At 43.0% G+C, this 20,323-nt stretch overlaps 1 protein-coding gene across 8 annotated transcripts in view; it reads right to left on the bottom strand.

The window, feature by feature from the left end:
* The window catches only part of WDR26 (WD repeat domain 26), a 2,773,460-nt gene that overhangs the window by 839,096 nt on the left and 1,914,041 nt on the right, over positions 1-20,323 (bottom strand). For all 8 annotated transcript variants that reach the window (XM_044058793.1, XM_044058834.1, XM_044058809.1 and 5 more), the window contains exon 11: positions 14,013-14,091. In XM_044058793.1, coding sequence (XP_043914728.1) covers positions 14,013-14,091 — 79 coding nt within the window. The remainder of the gene's footprint in view (positions 1-14,012; positions 14,092-20,323) is intronic.

Consider the following 20,323-nt stretch of genomic DNA (forward strand, 5'->3'; position numbering starts at 1 on the left):
GAGAGTGTACAGGGTTTCACCGAAAGAAAAATCCTCTGGTGGGGAAGCAGAGGGAATGGAATCCTCTGCAACAGAATCCTCATAGGTAGATAAAGGCATGTCCTGGTAATCACAAGGATCAGAGTCATCGGACTCATGATCTGAAGAAGCAGAAGGAAAATCAGTTCTTGGTCTTTTGGAGGGGAAGGCTGGCTTCTCCTAATTAAAGTAATAAGGTCTTCAGCCATTCTAAGCATTTGTTTCTGTGGCATGGGGGACTAAGGATGCGCTTTGGTCGGTTTCCTAGGTGTACTGCAAACTCTGGGCCTGAGAAATTTGGTATTTTTGGTTTGAAAAGTACAGTTTTGTACCTACCATAAATGTAGATGTTCGAGGATCCACATTGCTGCAGTCCTAACTATTGGGTAGTCCGCTGTCCAGTCGGCCCGAATACCAAAGTATATGGCTGACGTCGGTCACGGCGCATTAGACTGACGTCAGTGTACTAATGCGCATGACCAACGTCATATCCTCAGTCTTTTCTTGCCCCAGATGTCAGAAGACCCTAAAAAGACAAGGCCAAAACCAAAAACACCAAACATACCTGCACCAAAAATATATACAATATATACAAAGGTACCAGAATATAATCTCACCTATAGAACCACCCCTAAACACAGAGGGGCAGGAGGGAGGGTAAATTGGACTGCAGCAATGTGGATCCTCGAACATCTACATTTATGGTAGGTACAAAACTGTACTATGTTCTTCATTCCACATTGCTGCAGTCCTAACTATTGGGTAGAATCCCAAAGCAGAGGTAAGGGAGGCTGGCAAATCATAAGGAAGCAGGAGCTGATAACATGCCTTGCAAAATAGCTGTGGCAAAACCAGCCCTAGACTTAGAGTAGAGAGGAAGGTGGTAATGCTTAGAGAAAGTATGCACTGAACTCCAAGTAGCTGCCTCCAAAATATCCTTAGTTGCCACCCCCCTTAGAAATGCTGTTGAAGTGGCAGTAGCCCTAGTGGAATGAGGCCTAATCCCAGCTGGAATCTCCTTGCCATGATGGGAATAACAAAATGCAATGCAAAACCCAATCCACCTAGAAATAGTTTGTTTTGACACAGGCTTGCCCTGCGAACTCAAAGCAAAAGAAACAAACAACTGCTGAGACTGCCTAAAATCCTTAGTCCTGCTTAAATAATACCGCAATTGCCTGTGTACATCTAAAGTGTGCAAAATCTTTTCCCCTTTATTTTGGGGATCTGCATAAAAAGTAGGCAAATGAATAGTTTGGTTTAAAGCCACACTAGAAACCACCTTAGGCATAAAGGAAGGATTAGTACGTAATGATACCCTATCCTTATGAAAAATCAAAAAAGGCTCAACCGCCACAAGGGCCTGCAACTCAGAAACCCTTCTAGCAGAAGTAATGGCCAACAAAAAAGCAGTCTTCCATGACAAGTATTTCAGTTCAGCAGTAGCCGCAGGCTCAAAAGGTTGTAGAGTAAGTTTCTCCAACACAAAATTGAGGTCCCAAGCAGGAGTAGGAGCTCTACGTGGGGTCTTATATTCTTTGCCCTCTAAGAAATTGCTTGAACAAAGGATGTGAAAACAATGGTGGGTCACAATCATAGTGAGCTGAAATCGCTGCAGCATGAATCTTAATAGAAGAGAAAGACAAACCTTTGTCCAATAACTCAGTAAGATATTGAAGAGCCACACTCAAATTAGGCTCAGAAATCTCCAAATTTTTTGCTGCAGTCCAAAACAAAAATCTCTTCCATTTTTCTGCGTACACTTTCCTTGTACTAGGTCTTCTGGCTTCCATAATCACATTTAAAACTTGTTGAGGAAGCTGAGACCTGCTGTCCTTCAAAACAGAATATGCCAGGCTGTTAGATGAAGAGAGTGAAGCTTGACATTGAGCAGACGACCGTCCCTCTGAGACAACAGGTGTGGAATCAAGGGTAAAGGCCATGGAGGCTTCCTTACCAGACTCCTCAGTAATGGGTACCAGTGCTGCCGAGGCCAATCTGGAGCTATTAAAATCATCCTTGGCTTGTCTTGTCTGACCTTTAGAAGCACCTTTGGAAGAAGAGGCAGAGGTGGAAAAGCATACACATGAAGATTTTTCCAACTGAAAGAAAGAGCATCCACTTTCCAAGCTGTGTGATGAAATCCCTCTGTGCAAAACTTTGGCAGCTGGTGGTTTAGTGGAGAAGCGAACAGATCTATGTCTGGAGTTCCCCATGACACTGTCAATGTTTGAAATACATGAAGATCCAGTTTCCACTCGTGGGGATCCATGATTTGTCTGCTTAACACATCTGCTAAGGAGTTCTGTGCTCCCGGCAGAAACCTTGCCTGAAGAGTTAGTTGCAAACTGAGTGCAGTCTCCCATAAAATCATTGCTTGTCTGCACAATGGGTAAGAATGTGTTCCCCTTGTTTGTTGATGTACCACATGACAGTTGTGTTGTCTGTTAGAATCAACACCTGCCCTGGAAGAAGTAACTCCTTGAAAGCCATTAATGCAAACTGGACTGCTAACATCTCTTTCATGTTGATATGTAGATGCTGTAGTCTGGCAGGCCACTTGTCTTGTATCCACTTTCCATTTAGATGAGCTCCCAAGCAATATCTGAGGCATCTGTCGTTAGAATCTGACTTGCCTCTGGCCGGGTCACAGAGAGTCCCTTGTTTAGGTGACATTCCTGAGCCCACCACAAAAATTCCATTTGAATGCAAGGTATTATTTGAATGACAGTGTCCAAATCCTGGCAGTGCTGTGTCCACAGATTTTTGAGATACCATTGTAGCTTCCTCATATGCAGTTTGGCATTGGGAAGCACCAGAATACAAGATGCCATGAACCCTAAGGCTTGAAGGACTGTCCTTGCAGTCAGCCCGGACTGAAGAGATAGATGATGGAAGTAACTGGAAAGATTGTTTTGTTTGTCCGGGGTTAAAAAGGCCATCTGGGCTGCTGTATTCAGTCTCACACCCAGAAAGCACATGTCTTGAGAGGGTACTAGACTGGACTTTATTTCGTTCACAGAATACCCTAGGCATCTTAGCACTGCTATGACATATTCCAAATGCTGTAAAAGGTCTTCCTTTTCTTGAGCCAGAATCAGGCAGTCGTCCAAGTAAGGATAGATTTGAATTCCTTTTAGCCTGAAGTAAGCTATCACTGGAGCCAGAACCTTTGTGAATACTCTGGGCGCAGTAGATAAGCCAAAGGGCAATGCAGAGAACTGATAATGAGAATTTCCAGCTCGAAAACGCAGATACTTCCTGCAACTTAGTCTTATTGGCACATGAGGGTAAGCTTCCTTTAGATCTAAAGTAACCATCCAGTGATCTTTGCCCAGCAGAGGTAAAAGTTGTTGTAACGTCAACATTTTGAACTTGGGAATGTCCAGATAAGTGTTGAGGATAGATAAATCCAAAATTGGTCTCCACGTGTTCCCCTTTTTTGGTACTAGGAACAGGCGAGAATAAAATCCTAGGCCCCTTTCTGGCACAGGAACTGACTGAATAGCCCCTATTTGGAGCAACAGAAAAATTTGCTTGTGAGCCTCTGTTCTTTGTAGAGGAGGAATGTCTGGCATGCCTTTGAAAGGAGGCAAGGTATGGAAATAAAACCTGTAACCGTGGTGAATGATATCCAGAACCCATCTGTCTTGGGTAATTAAATCCCAATTTTCTTTGAAAAGAGACAGCCTTCCTCCCAAAGGTGCTGCCAGGCGAGAATGTACTGGCAGCTGAAAAGGCAGGTCATTGGGTCTGCTTACGAAAGGACTGACCCCTGCCCTCACCAGAAGTCTGAGCAGGTGAACTCCTGTCCTAGGCCTAAAAGAACCTTGAGCTCTGCCTCTACCACGTCTAGACCTACCCCTAGACTGGGAATCATAAGCAGGATAAGTCCACCCTTAGTAGGCCAATTTCTACTAAACTTCGGAGGCTGCACCTGCAAAAAATCCTTAACAGTTTGCATAGACTTAGCCTTGTCCTCCATTTTCTTTAAAACTGCTTCCACAGGCGAACCAAACAACACATCAGACTGTAAAGGAGCATCCAAAATCCTTGTCTTAACATGCTCAGCTAAGTTCTGATCCCTCAACCAGGCGTGCCTACGAAGAACAGAACCAGTAGCAGCCACCCTCGAGGAGGCCTGCACAGCATCAAAACCACACTGCAAGGAATGCTTACCCACCTGTTCAGAAACAAGAACTAAATCCTGCAATTCTTTACACTCAATACCTTCAGCCAGAGCATCCACCTTAGACTTCAATTGCGAAAGGAGATAATTCTGATATTTTAACATATGAAACTGACAATTCAACGCCCTCATGGCTAAAGTGGAAGAAGTATACACTTTCTTTCCCCATCTATCCAAAGCCCTTGCCTCTTTATCAGGAGGAACAGGATTTTTAACCACAGAAGCCTTCACACCTTTAGGCCCCTGAGAGACAGTTTCTGGGTCTACCCTAGGACTCTTAAAAAGATACTTATGGGCTTCAGGCACCCTATAGTACCTATCCGGTTTAACTGGGGCAGGAGGCAGAGAGTCAGGATTCAGGGAAGCCTCTGCAAAAACATCTTCTACCACATTCAGAACAGGAGGTATAGCTAAAGGCCTATGCTGGGGTAAAAACAAGAATTCTCTAAGCCTCTTCCTGGAATCAGAGAAATCTTGACCCTCCCATTTAAAATGCTCCCTCATGGAATGCAGAGTCTCTGAAAATGAAAAATCCTCAGGAGGCGAAGCTGAAGGAGTAGAATCATCCACATCAGAATCAGAATAAGGAGGATACTCCTGCAAGACTTCAGCCGAAGACTCAGAAGCCTCCGAACATTGCTCAAAACTCTCAAACTCAGGTTCCACCCTAGGCCTCTTATCAGGAGGGGGCATAGAACCTCTAATCATTGTAATCAAATCCTCTGCCATTTTTAGCATATGCTTCTTAGGCAAAGACCCTGAAACACTCGGAGAAACCCCCACTGAAGCTAAAGCAGGCCTGCCTCTTAAAGAAGCCTTAGAAACAGAAGGCGAGGCCCTAACCACCTTAGGAAGAGAGGGAAGAACAGCCACCTGAGAAGCCCCTTCAGGCTGGCCTACTTCCTGAGAGGATACATCCTGTAACAGTAAAGTTTCTCCCTGAGACTCCAAAGAAACTCCTGGCAGAACCTCCGGCTCCACTGAGCCTTCTAAAGAACCGACGTCCGGGACTGTCGGTTCTTCCACTCTAGGCTTCCCTGCTTTGTCCTTGCGCTTTTTGGCTGAAGCGGGCGTCGGAGCATCCGACGGCATTTTATAATTACAACGCTTCCCAAACACTAACCTGGCACAGTCTAACCTTCTCTTAATAGTGCGTTTGTTAAACCTAGCACAAGAGCGGCATCCAACAACGTCGTGCTCAGGCCCTAAACAAGGTATACACAAAGTATGGTAATCCCTATGAGGTATCTGATTCCCACAAGAAATACAGTTATTCACTTTTTCTGACATCCGGTTAAATACTGAGGCAAGAAAAAACCAAAATATTCCCCAACGGGGTACTTAGCCAACTTTGATTCGGTCTGAAACTCTGACTTCAGAAACTTTCAGAACGCCAACCTGCACTCGCAAAAACTGCTTCTGCATCGGACCATGCGGCAAAAAAGACTGAGGATATGACGTCGGTCATGCGCATTAGTACCCTGACGTACTGACGTCAGTCTAATGCGCCGTGACCGACGTCAGCCATATACTTTGGTATTCGGGCCGACTGGACAGCGGACTACCCAATAGTTAGGACTGCAGCAATGTGGAATGAAGAACATCGAAGTAGTCTGTTTAATATGAACAGCGGAAGGCCTGACTACACCCTCAGAAGCCGGTGCCTGCACAGCGTCTTCGGACCCATCCAAGGTAGAGACCTCCGCAGGTTCCATAGTCAAAGAAGCATTTTGATGTGGTATGTTTCGCTGACTATTTTACAGTAAACTGTTTGCAGAAGGCGTGAAACTCTAACAGCTGCTATTTTAACAGACAGTTATTGTCCAACACAAACTTGCTTTTGGCTATCAATTTGGATGGTTACCATCAATTATCCGAGGCATTTATTCCAATTCGCTTTCCACTAACTAAGTAAAAAACTGAAACTGGAATAGTGACTGTTGCTCTGCCAAGGTGTCTTGCCATTTTTTAACTAACAAACCTTACTGTTATTATCGAGACACTAAATATAGCAGCTATTTTTTACCTGATTCTTATTCTGTTAATTTGCTGCTTAGTCATGGCAGAGCCAAATGATACACCGATAGAATTACCTTACAATCCAGAGAAGCAAGACCTTAAAAGAAAGAGATTTGATAACTGTGTATCTGGCCAGGATAATCCACTACTAGCATATAAGTATCCTGTGACAACATAGACTCTGAACCATCTGAGGCCAATTATAGTGGACTCTCTACTTTGCTTAATCAAATGGAAATTGACTTTATAAAGCTTAAACATATGCAGTTACAAAGGCAACACTTTGAGGTATGCATAGCGCGTAAAATCATACCTAGAGGGTTGCGCGTCTTGAAGATGCCCACCACAGGCACGATGTACCCTGACCTTTTGTACAAGTGGCAAATGATTAACATTGACACTAGCATATGATATATGAAATTAATGAATGAATATTTTTTGCCAGAAGAAGCTACCTTGAGAGACAAGTTAAGAGAACAGCAGAAACATATCTATGAGACATATCCGAACTTTATTTTGGAGAAAGTGTTTGAAAAATTGTTAGATAATGTATATTTGTTTGAAAAGAAATTAATGGAACAAAAGCAAAGTAAGATTCGGAGGGATACAGTGGATTTTAAACAAGGACAAGTCTTTACTTGGCCTAGAGACAATAGAACTAATATGACACAAGGAAGGGTAGATACGACAAGTAAGAATAACATGAGGAGTTCTGTTAACATGAATATAAATTATACTGTAGATAGTAAAGAAGGGGAAGTAACTGAAAGTGGTAGAAATGTTCCTGCACAAATAACAGGACCATGCGCAGTAGCAGAGAGTTCAAATAATGAAATTACTACAGTAGTTGAGATACATAGAGAGGAAGAAACAAATGTTAGGACCCCTATATTAAAACTCATGGATCAGTCAGTAGCATGTAAACTTAATCACAATACCTCCATAAACAGTGAAGATGTAGTTAGAAAGCAAATTCCACCATTAAAAACTGGAGTCACTGGTAATGATCCAGTAGCCCCTTTCCCCATCTCCGACTTTCAGAGAGGAGGAAGAGATCGATCAATGAGCAGGGGGAGGCAAAAAAAAGGAGGTTACCCGAAGAAGAACGCATAGGTCCAACCTTAAAGAAAATGTGGGAAAAGACAGGGAATCATTGATTTGGAATATATCAAGTAGATCATTAACCAAGGAAGAAACTCTTGTATTAGAAAAAGGCCTTTCTTTTATACCATCAGTCAAAAGTGATATTACAGATTCAGTAATAGACCTTAAATTATATACTAGGAACATTCAATTACGTTTAGACTACGGTAATCACCAGTCTATAGACGGAGCATGCACTCTTAGAAAACCAAGCACATATATACCAAACTTACATCCGCGAATAGATGCATATTCGAAATTAGTTGAACAAGAACTGTATGAAATAGATAGAAGGAACACAGATAAGAGATGGTATGGCAATTTACACTCTAATTTAAGAACAGCTTTGAGAACATTGAAAAATAATGATAGTATTGTGATAAGACCTGCTGATAAAGGAGGCCCCATTGTTATAATGGATACAGAGAGATATATCTCTAGTATGACTGATATGCTCAGTGATGCTAATTTTTATAGACCGATTGGCATCAAACATGTTGATCAGATAATTAATAGAGTTTCTATATTTCTGTCAAATAATCACTGTACAGGTAGAATTAATAGTGATCTATATAAATACTGTCAAGTTGATGAACCTACCATCCCTTGCATACAAGGCATCCCAAAAATATACAAGCATCCAGATAAACCTCCCATGAGGCCTATAGTTGCCGGGAGAGGTTGGATAACTGAACCGTTATCCATCTATTTGGAATCCAAATTAAGACCTATTGTGAGTAAGTATACGTATATACTTAAAGACACTAAGCAATTCCTTGTGATGTTATATGATGCAACGAAAGACATAACAGTAGATGATAGATTCTGGTTAGTTTCATTAGATGCTCAGTCTCTATTCACAACCATCCCTAACCAAGAAGGCATAGATAGCATTCGGCGACGTCTGATAGCAGACCAGACCATAACTGAATACCATGTAGACACTCTATGTGAGCTTATGAGAGTAGTTTTGACCAATAACATTTTTTCTTTCAACAGTCAGATCTATATTCAGAATGATGGCGTAGCTATGGGCACTTCATGTGCCAATAGCTACGCCAACCTAGTTATGGCTGACTGGGAAAATGTACACTTATACACACTTGACAGCTATAAACAAAACATCAGTTTTTATGTACGTTTTGCAGATGATCTCTTTTTCATTTGGAAGTCTGATGAACGTGACTTGCACGAATTTCTAGAAGAAATTAATCTAACCACCAGTTATCTTAAATTTACTAGGACAGCTTCTGAACAACTGGTCTCTTACTTAGATGTGTATGTAGAGAGGATGCCTAGTGGTCTCTTGAATACTGGTGTTTTCAGAAACGCCTGTTACAGAAACTCATTATTGCATAGATCTAGTATGCACCCTAGCTTTGTGTTTAAGAACGTCATTAAGGGACAAGCAATGAGAGTTTCTCGATTAAATTCAACAGAAACAGGATACAAGTCAGAGTTACATAACCTCAAACAACAATTACTTAACAGGGCATACACACCATCAGAAATTAGTCCAAAATTCTTAGAAGTAGATGGTTTAAGGAAAGATAGTGCTTCACCTTATTTTGCATCTAGTTCATATGAAATGTATGATGAATCTAATAGTAAAACTATGATGAAAAGATGAAAATCTGTATCCATTACACACAAGATGTATACGACATAAAAAGAGCTTATTCTAAGTATTGGGATATACTGAAAGTTGATCCTAGAATTAGTGAATTTGTAGGTGAAGCCCCTAGCTTCATATACAAGAACAAACTTAATTTACACAAGATGTTACGTAGTTCTTCTAGAATAGAGCATATTACTAAATCAAATACCAAGGTAGGCAGTACTCAACCTTGCAGGAAATGTAACTATTGTGATTTAATAGACAGTAAAGCAATGTTCATACAACCCCTTACATTACAGTGTTTTAAGTTTTATCCAGTAGCTAATTGTAACACTCAGCATGTACTATATCTTGCCACCTGCAGTTCCTGCCCAGCAGGATAAAGTATGATAAAAATGCACTATCTAGACATGTTATTGATACATCACCAGATCACAAATTTAAATTTCTAGTCAAGCAAGTTAATCATCCCACCATTAGAAGGGGGGATATTTGCATTAAAACAGAACAAAATGAAACTAAGTGGATCATTAGACTAAGAGCTGATCATGAACCTGGCTTAAATGACAGGATTCCTATTAAACCAATACTGAAAGACAAAGACCTTAGGAAGTAGTAAATGGTACTAGATGAGTTAAGCAGCTTATACAGATCATATGACTTTATATCTTTTATAATATAAAATGTACTAGAATGTGAGCAACCACTTACGTTTGTCTTTTAGCTTTTCATAATGCTTAAAAGTATATTTAAAAGTCTATACTTGAAATTGTGGATTTAATTTGAGGCTGGTTGATGTTAAAAAGCTAGCCTCAATAACAGTAGGGCTGTTGTGCATGGAAAATGTAATCTTGAAGTTGTGTCTTGTTATTAACAAAAGACACAACACCTCATATTTTGCACTTGCTCTAATCATATTGACGCTGAGGTTACAGGGTTCATTTTATGTTGATCCAGCGAACCTACATTATTTACCATATAATATATGTTCAACAGAGATTAGCTGGTCATGTCTGCAATTTAGTCTTTAGATATTTGTATGACGTTTTGAATTATATGTGTATACTCTTACTTGAATTTGTGCATCTAACATAAAAGTGATTAATGCTGCTATATTAGTTTTAAAGAAAGCTGTATCACTTTATTTTTGATATATAACCTAGAATCTAGGCATTGCTTTGATAAGCTATTTCCAGCGAACTACATTTGTTTTTCTCATCAGAAGCACAATTAAGTGCAATCACTTGAATCTGGGTATCTAATATATGCTCAACTGAAGTGCCTTTATTTGAACTTGGGTATTTAACACATGTTCGACTGAAGTGTTTAATATTAATCCTGATAATTTTTAAGCTTTATATTTCCTAAAATGCATCTGAGTGCAGGGTTTGTACTGACATGTTATGCCTAATGAAGTATTTTAGTCATCTATCCATTAACATTGATTGGTTTTATAAACTTGAGATTGTTTGCGTGGCACAGTTACTCCTACTTGGTACAAGTTTAACAGTAGGCTTTTATTTTGTTTTATAAGGTTTTATTTTAAAAAAAACGCTTACTTGATGTCATCTTAAATAATCCATCTTAGCAGAGCAGAGAGTGTTCAAATTTAGAATAAAAGTATGACATTCATATTTTTATTTATTATTATTATTATACAACTGATTTTAAGTAGTATAGGTTGAGCTGATCATAGTCGACCAACATTATACTCTGCATTTTATATACATTTTTTATATAGTTAGTGTTGCTTTAAATATTTGAATGCGAGTCAAGCACAAGGGAAGTGATGTCACACAGACCTAAAGTATATATACATGTCAAAGCTCTGTGATGTGTTTGGCCTGAGGAAGCCTACAAGGTGAAAGCGCTTGCCAGTTTTTTGTCAATAAAGTGTTCGTATTTACAAGATTATATCGCTGTGGTCCTTTCAAAAGTGCATTTTGGACAGCTGTTTCCATTTGTAATGAGGTGAAGACCGAACTTCAACGCATAATAGCTTGTGATGTTTAACTGTGGAACAAATTTCTGTTTGGTGAGGTGAAAACCGACCTGTTAACTCAAAAATTTACTGGGATCTAAACAGCCGGTGTGTTTCGCTGACTATTTTACAGTAAACTGTTTGCAGAAGGCATGAAACTCTAACAGCTGCTATCTTAACAGACAGTTATTGTCCAACACAAACTTGCTTTTGGCTATCAATTTGGATGGTTACCATCAATTATCTGAGGCGTTTATTCCAATTCGCTTTCCACTAACTAAGTAAAAAACTGAAACTGGAATAGTGACTGTTGCTCTGCCAAGGTGTCTTGCCATTTTTTAACTAACATTCTAAGCATTTGTTTCTGTGGCATGGGGGACTAAGGATGCGCTTTGGTCGGTTTCCCAGGTGTACTGCAAACTCTGGGCCTGAGAAATTTGGTATTTTTGGTTTGAAACGAAGTAGTCTGTTTAATATGAACATCGGAAGGCCTGAATACACCCCCTCAGAAGCCGGTGCCTGCACAGCGTCTTCGGACCCACCCAAGGTAGAGACCTCCGCAGGTTCCATAGTCAAAGAAGCATTTTGCGGCATACTGGACTCAGAATGGGTCTCAGTAGAGGCCTGCAAATCTGTAGAAGTGGGTATCAGGGGCTGCGAAAGCGCCAGAGTACCTGCGGACTGGCGACTAGCTTAGCAGAAGCGTAGTCAGCAGTTTTGGACCTATGCGGTCTGTCTCTGTCCTTACGCTTTTTCGGAAGATCGGTAGTCAGATGGCTTTATCAAAGCCATTTTGGAATACGGGGAATGAGAGCGAAAGAATTTAGCGACAAAAATAGCCCGATGATGAACAGTTTGGGTGTTGAACAGGACACAAAACTGACAGCGAGGAACGTCGTGATCTGGGCCTAAACAGGTGACGCATTAAGAATGAAAATCTCTGTGATGTATTTGCTTTCCACAGGCAAGACAATTCTTAATTTTTTTCTGTCATTGGTTAGAGTAAGAAAAAAGGATCCCCAATGGAGTTCTTATCTTTTAGAAGACTTCAGGTCTGAAACTCGAAAAACGAAAATTTCAGGAGGTGGCCGACCGGCACTTGCTAACTGCTTCGGCTTCGGGCTCTGCTCGGCAAGAAAAGCTGATGTAATGGCATCGGCTGCATGTTTTATACCCCTGACGTCATGGAAGAAGCGACAGCATCCGACGCAGAAATCCCAAGACTCTGGTATTCGGGCCGACTAAGGGCCACCTGCAGGCAGATAACCCAAGTGTGATGACTGCAACAGTGAAACATGAACATCTATTTTTCAGAGCTCAAACACTGATGTGCCACAAAAAGCATTCCACCATATCCAATGAAACCATTGAGGTGCCCAGTTGCAGGGGGAAGATTCCCTCAACAGAGACATTACATATAATACGAATTATACAATGACTGGTCATTAAATTCAAAAACGAGCACACTGATTGGCCAAGCCCAACCAGCGTGCCGGTTGTAAATCCGAAAATATACCAATGGAAAAAGCTCTGGTTGCCCGGACTTTTTCCCATTAGTATATCTCGCCATTTTTTGTTTTTTTTTTGTACTTTTCCTTCTTTTTTTTCCAAAAAAGAAAAAGGAAGACCTCAAAAGAACGAGGGAGACGGCGCAGACAAAAATAACAGGATAATCAGGTACGTTCTGCAAAACTAAAGAAACTTACCTGATTATCCTATTATCTTGCCTGTTCGGGCTCTCCCAAACGTAAAAAGTCTCCCGGTTTCTTTTTTTCTTTTATTGAAAAGGCAATGGAGATCTTCCTTTCTCCACTGCTATTTTTGCACAGCACTGATGTACTGCGTAAACGTGGGAACACAAGTCCCATATGCATGCGCAGTACATCAGAAAACGCCCCAGGATACAGGAAAGGATACAGGAAAAACGGGGAGAAGCACCATGGAGGCATTATACAAAGATTATTTAAGAAAAGTAAGTACTTTTTTGTATAATAGCAATAACCCATGGCTGGGTGTGGGTAATGCTGGATTTATCCACAGTGGGTTTTTGTTTGATCATTAGGGTGAAGCCACAACCACCACGGGTAAAAATCCAGTATTATCCACACCTAGCTGTGGATTATTGCTTAAGTATCCCATACTTGATGAAATACATCTATTCATAAGGACCCAAACTGGCTAACAATCAAAACCACATCAACTGGCCACACTAATGTTTGCTAAGGCTATGTGTACTAACCACTACCAATCTCCAACCTCAGTTTTCAACCATCTTCAAATCCCTTTTGCCCTAGCTCAACAGAAGGAATTTCATTGTGCTTTGAGGGATCTTAAGTTGAACTCGCTTCTAATAACACCAAACAAGACCATTTCTAACAAACAAAACTTTCAAATCATCTCTAACCATATCAACCCTAAATTATCATCATTATTCTCTTAATTCTTCTCACCAGTACCTACAAATGTGTTACTTGTTATGCTCTTTTCCCTGTCGACTCCTCCCCTATTTGTCCAACTCAGTGCTCTCTCTCACTGATCCCCATGAGGTTCTCTAGTTCATCTACATAACATTAGAACCACTATGATAATTACTTTCAACAAAAAAGCAGGGTTTGGAAAAACCCGTACCCACAGCTCACAAAGGAAATGGGGGAAAACAGGTGTGTCATAGAACTAATGCTGGGGTCAAATGAAAAGCCAAACAAAACATTATCTCCCATATTTCAAAAAGTGAAAAAAAAGAGAATTGCCATCTACAGTTTGAATTCAACCAACCGATATTACAGACAAGTATTACGTGGCAATCCTAAACTGCAAAACAAGACAATATCTTTAAGCTAAGCTATAAATCAGACAAATTTGGTGTAGAATGTTGAAACCGAACACTGGGTTATGCATGTTTTGGGATTATTACTTTGTTGCATGCTATCAATATTACTGTGAAGTAGAACATTTTGAGAGAGAGACTATTTTTAATAACAAAGACATACAGAAGTTACAAACATTTTGTTTTCTGTAACAAATGTAAAAATATATTTGCTTACCTGAGTTGCTACATTTAACAAAGCTAACCTCCCATTCCTAGAGATGGTAAAAGACATTATGGGATGATCCTCTTGAACTCTAGACAAAAACAGAAGGCATCAAAGAATAAAACTGCAAAAATATATATAAAGAAGACTTTACTGACATTTTCACTTACTGACATGCCTTATTTTTTTTTTTAACACAAGTAAATGTTTAACACCACTGTTAGTAAAAAGAAGTTATTTACTTACCATAACGTTCCATGTTAGTCGTCTCCTCTCGCCTTCTTTCTTGCTGGTTGGGTTCGGAGCCGATCTTCGGCTCCAACTCGGCCATCTTCTAAAGCTCGAGCGCTACATACTGGCTTGAAGCCTCCCCATATCCCATGATGCCTGGCGCTAGAAACCCAGATCTCGTTTGGTGAGACTAACAGCAGACAAAATAATGAAGGAATCCTATCCTATCATACATAAGCCCAACTATAGAGACTACTGGGTAGAGTGGGATAGCCAGAGAAGACTCAGCCAGTGTAAATCCATAGAGAAACTCTTCTCGGTCTAGTAGGATAGGGGGATGGAGGGTGGAATTCAAGAAAGAAGGCGAGAAGAGACAACTAACATGGAACGTTATGGTAGGTACAAAACGTCTTTATGTTAAGTTGTCTATCTCGCCTTCATTCTTGCTGGTTGGGACAGCGTCCCTAGCACCTAATATCCTGGCTGGCTCAGTGGAACAGACTCTTCAGAACAGTGGAAACAAAATCAGCTCTGCTCCTGGAAACCACGTCCAACTTATAATGCGAGATGAAAGTATGAGGATTTGCCCACGTGGCCGCTACACAAATAGATTCCATGGGCAACCTAGCTTGAAATGCAACAGAAGTGGCTAATGCTCTGGTGGAGTGGCCTTTAGGTTTAACAGGCAATTCTTTCTTCCTCAGCGGATAGATAAAGGTTTTGATGGAAGTCAGCCACCTAGATAAAGTTACTTTTGATACTGGTAGGCCTTTGTTTGCCCTCTGCATAAGACAGGAAAAGCTGATCCGATTTTCTGAAGTCCTTAGTCCTATGCAAATAAAAGCACAGTTGCCTGTGAACATCTAATTGATGTAACTTATATTCTCCCCTGTTGGAATGGTTGGGAGAAAATACAGGAAGGTCAATGGACTGGTTCAAGTTATTCTCAGAAGAGACCTTAGGAAGGGAGGAAGGATTAGTCCTAAGAGCAACCCTGTCTTTGTGGAACACTAGGTACGGGGGACGGATACAAAGAGCCTGCAGTTCAGAAACTCTTCTCGCTGAAGTAATTGCTACCAGAAAAAGTGTTTTCCAAGATAAAAACTTCAAAGAACAGGAAGCTGCAAGTTCGAAGGGGGGCAAAATTAGAGAGGCTAGAATCAAATTCAGATCCCACGGGGGTGGAGGATCTCTAACTGGGGGCCTGAGCCGAGTGGTTCCTCTGAGGAAGGCCTTACAAAGCTTATGAGACATTATACTACTTTCTGAAAGGCCAATGTGAAAATCTGAAATTGCGGCTAACTGCACTCTAATTGTAGCGGAAGCGGACCCAGTATGAAAGAGCTCCACAAGAAATTCCAGGATGTGGTGAACAGGGGCTGAAAAGGGGTCTATATTCTTAGCCTCTGCCCAGGAAGAAAAACGTTTCCACTTACTAACGTAAGTTTTTCTAGTGGTAGACTTGTACGATGATAAAATGATTTCACGGACCGATTGGGAGATATCAGGAAGCCTGGCTAGGGTTGGAAGTGGAGCAACCAAGCAGTGAGCTTGAGAGATTGTAGGGAATGATGAAGCCCGCCCAATTGATGGATCAGGAGGTCTGGAGCTGGGTCCAGAGTCCAAGGCTGCTCGATAAGATAATGATGAATGAATGGAAACCATATTTGTCGAGGCCAGTATGGAGCAATGAGGATCATTCTGCAACCCAATATGGTAGCTTTCTGTATCAGCTTGGGAATTAGGGGAAAAGGAGGGAATGTGTACAGAAGTCCCTGAGGCCAATCGTGGACTAGAGCGTCTCTGGGGGAATGCTCTGGATGTGGTAGGAGAGAGAAGTTGCTGCACTTGCTGTTGAAGGGGGTGGCAAAGAGGTCGCAGCAAGGTTGCCCCCCATTTGCGGAAGATTTGGTCCACTACTACTCGATTCAGACACCACTCTTGAGGCATGAGAATAGCTCTGCTCAGCCTGTCTGCTATGACATTGGATTTCCCAGGGATATGTGTTGCGGTTAGAAACCGTTGGGAAGAGATTACCCACTGCCAGAGTCTGAGTGCTTCTCGACATAGGGGATAGGACCTGGTTCCGCCCTGCTTGTTGATGTACCACAAGACTGACATATTGTCCGTTTGAATTGCAATTGTCCCGGTAGGAAGAGAGTCCTGAAGAGCTTGCAACGCTAAAGGCACAGCCCTCATCTCCAAGACGTTTATGTGCAGATGGTACTCTTGATGTTGCCAGGTACCCTGGACTGTTCTGCCCTGATAATGCCCCCCCCCCCCCCGATCTGGGAGGCATTCGTGGTCACCGTAGCAACTGGAGGGGGAAGTACAAATGGTCTTCCCAAGGCCACTGATGAGGAGACCATCCACCACGCAAGGTGCTTTTTGCATGTTTCTGTGATGATAATCATGTGAGACATGGGAAGCTGCTGGAAGGACCAGTGGGTGAAAAGAAGCCATTGGAGGATCCTCATGTGAAAACGTGCCACAGGGACGAGTATGACTGCTACTGCCATGAGACCCAGGGTTTGGAGGATGAACCTGGCTTCAATTCTCTTGCATTGTAAAAAGACCTGGACATGCCGCAGAATGACTAACACCCTGTCTGGTGGAAGGCTGGCTGACCTGTCTTTTGTACTTAAGTTTGCGCCTATAAAGATGATAGACTGACAAGGTGACAAAGCAGATTTTTCGAAATTTATAGTGATACCTAGTCTGGAGCACATCTGGATAGTATAGTCTCTGGCTTGCAGATGGTGATGCCTGGTGGTAGCAGTGAGGAGCCAGTCGTCTAGATACGGAAACACCTGGAATCCTTGCCGTCTCAGGTGAGCGGTAACTACTGCCATACATTTGGTGAACACCCTGGGGGCTGTGTGAGACCAAAGGGCAGAGCTCTGAATTGATAATGTCTGGCTCCCAGCTGGAAGCACAGGAATCTTCTGCAGCGCCTGTCCATTTTGATGTGGTAGTACGCATCCTGAAGATCTATGGAGCACATCCAATTGTCCTGACCCAGGAAGGGTAAAATGGACTGTAGCGTGACCATCCGAAACTTCGTTCTTTGTACAGACCTGTTTAGTCTGCTGAGATCCAAAATGGGTCTCCAGTCCCCTGTCTTTTTGGTACCAAAAAGAACCTTGAGTAAATTCTGGATCCTTACTGGTCCTGCTGGGACTTGCTGGATGGCCCTTTTTCTTAGCAGTTTTGAAACTTCCTGAACTGCTTGATCCCTTAGATTGGGTGGAACATCTGGAAGGGACTTGTTCGACAATAAAAAAGCGTGAACAAAAGGAATTCTGTAGCCTCCGGATATAACAGACTGTACCCATTTGTCTTGTGTTATATCTTACCAAGCTCTTGGGTACAGCGATAATCTTCCCCCGACTGCCTCCAGAGGTGAGCAGCCGGGCAACTCTTCAGGGATGCTGGAAGGGCTCGTCAGAGAAAGATTCTCTGCTGCCATGGTTTTGCGGACCCCCTCTGCCACGAGGGCGGCATCTGTTATTGTTCCCTCCTCTGCCCCTGGAGGGAAACTCACCACGTGCGTCAGGCAAGACTCCCCTGGGATTTCCGGAACCACATCTTTCCACTCTTCTGACCCTTGGGATATGGTCTGGAAGGAGTGGAAAAACAGACTCCTATGGCAGAGAGAGTCTTGCCTTCCTGCTCACACCTGGTAAGGGTATCCTTCACCTGTGATCCAAAGAGAGAGGAACCATCAAAAGGGGTGTTGGTCAAAGATGCTCTGAAAGGTTCCGCAAAGTTACATAGCCGCATCCAAGCGTGCCTCCTTAGGGCCACGCCTGTGCCTGCAGCTCTACTCGCCCCATCGGCTGCATACGAAACGAGCCTCATGGAGGAGTTTACCACTGAAATAAGAGTTGCCAGCTGGGAGGCTGCCTTAGCCTGGGCCCCCTCAGCTGATGGATCTTGGAGGGTATCTCCAAGCTCTTTCAGGAGATCCCTCTGAAGACGGGTAAAGATGCACAGGTAATTCAGGGACCGCATAGAAAATGTCGCTGAAGAGAACATCCACTTCCCATATCTGTCCAATGTCCAGGACTCCTTGTTAGGGGGATGGACAGATGAAGTTTCAGCCAACTCCTTCTTTGTGGCCGCCGCTACCACCATGGCATCAACAGGGACACCTTTGGTCAAGAACCGTTTCTCCTGTGGTGCAGTAATGAATTTGGCAGGTCTTCTAGGGGTCGGTTCCACTGTGTCTGGAGCCGTCCACGCCTTCCGAGCCACCACAGACATCAGTGGGTCGAAAGGTGGTGACACCCAGGAGGTGGAAGGTCGGGATCCAAATGCGTCTAGGAATACCGACTCATCCTCGGAAGGGCTTACAGCAGTCCAGTTCCCCTCTGCCTAAGCATCTCAAGGATGTCTGAGAAGGAGACATCTTCAGAGGGGGATCTTGGGGACCCTTCCGACTCCTCTAAGTCGGTATCCGATGTGACAGACTTGGGGGAGTCAACATGCTTCCTCTTGCGAGGTGGCTCCTCTGAATGGTCAGGGGAGGCCTCGGAAGAGGAGGATACACCCAAAGGGGTGTCCTGGAGTGCTGGGATCCCCATGCTTGGGGTCTGAAAGAGGGGTAGAGGCTGACGCAGGCACCCTAGGGGGAGGAGCCGATGGGGTCGATCGTGGGACTGATTTTGGGGCCAGTACACTCCTCATCACCTCGAAGGCATCCCTGCCCGGACGCAGAGATGGCTCCGGTTCCGAAGAAACCAGAACCCCTCCCCGTACCGAGGGGGACGACTCTGAGGCAGATGTGGGAGCTGAGCTCACCTGAGCCGAAGCGCCGAGAAGGAGAGCTGGGTCGGACAAGGGTCCGATGCCACTCGCCCCCTTGGAGCCGACGAGGGAGTCTCGGCGCCCAGATCCCTCCAGGGATGGTACCATGGAAGGGATTGGAGCCGACGACGGAACCGAAGGAGAAGGTATCGGAGCCGACGGATCCACGACTCAAACCCCAACGAACTCCAGCTCCGAGCTCATAGGATGAGTCGGAGAAGGAGGAATATCTACATCTGTGGACGGAGCCAATGCGTAATGAGGGGGGCTGGACAACATTTTGGCTAGGGCCTGTGATTTTAACAGCCTACTGACCACTCTTTCCAAATCATGGTCCAAAACTCTTGAGGACCGAGAAGAGTGGGATGAGCGATGACTACGCTCCGACTGGAGCAGAGGCGACTTCGGAGCCGAACGTATCGACTCCAGAGAAGGAGACCTGGACCTTTTTCGACTCACAGATGGCTCCGAAGAATGTGTCGGAGTCGACTAGGAGGGAGGAACATCAGTTCCAGCCAGAGCAGAGATGGATGGTATGGCTTCACCCAACGACAGCTCTGAACTGGGAGCCGAAGGTTTAGGTGGCCTAGAAGATTTCACAGGCTGAGCCTTCGCCGGTGAATCTTGGGGTTTAAGCAGACCCCGCAAGATCAATTTGTTTTTGTGCTCCTGCAGGACTCTTGGACTGAACACATGGCAAATTGAGCAAGAGTCCTGCAGGTGCACGGCGCCCAGACAATAAACACAAGAAGTGTGACCATCTGTCAGAGACATCTTCTGACAGCATGAGTCACACTTCTTGAATCCGGATGGCTTAGGATCCTTGGACATCCTGAAAGAAGAAAAACCAAGGAAAAAACACACACACCAAAGGGTTAAGGTAACTAACCACAATAAAAATACACTACAGTTACCAGAACCAACTACACTACAACAACTATAATTAACTATAGCTAAACTAACTAAAAGCAATAAAGGCTTTTTTTTTTTTTTTTTTTTAAGGGAGATGGGGAGAAAAAAGGTTATCCTCCAACTTAACCGGAAACCTTTTAGAGGTAAGGTTATCATCTAACTTAAACGGAAAACCTTAAGAGGAAAGAGAAAAGGGGGAGGGGAACTCTCTAAATAAAAACGAGTTTCTGAGGGGAAAAGACAAGGATTCAGACACAAACACAACTATAATACCAAAGATATATCTAAACGAGAATTTCTATGCTAAAACTAACTAGTTTTATGACAGAAAAGACACAATATAAAAGTTTTATACGACCTGAGCCAGTAGA

Source organism: Protopterus annectens, chromosome 1.part2 (assembly GCF_019279795.1).
Source record: "Protopterus annectens isolate FY-2018-M chromosome 1.part2, PAN1.0, whole genome shotgun sequence".
NCBI classification, from domain to species: domain Eukaryota; kingdom Metazoa; phylum Chordata; order Ceratodontiformes; family Protopteridae; genus Protopterus; species Protopterus annectens.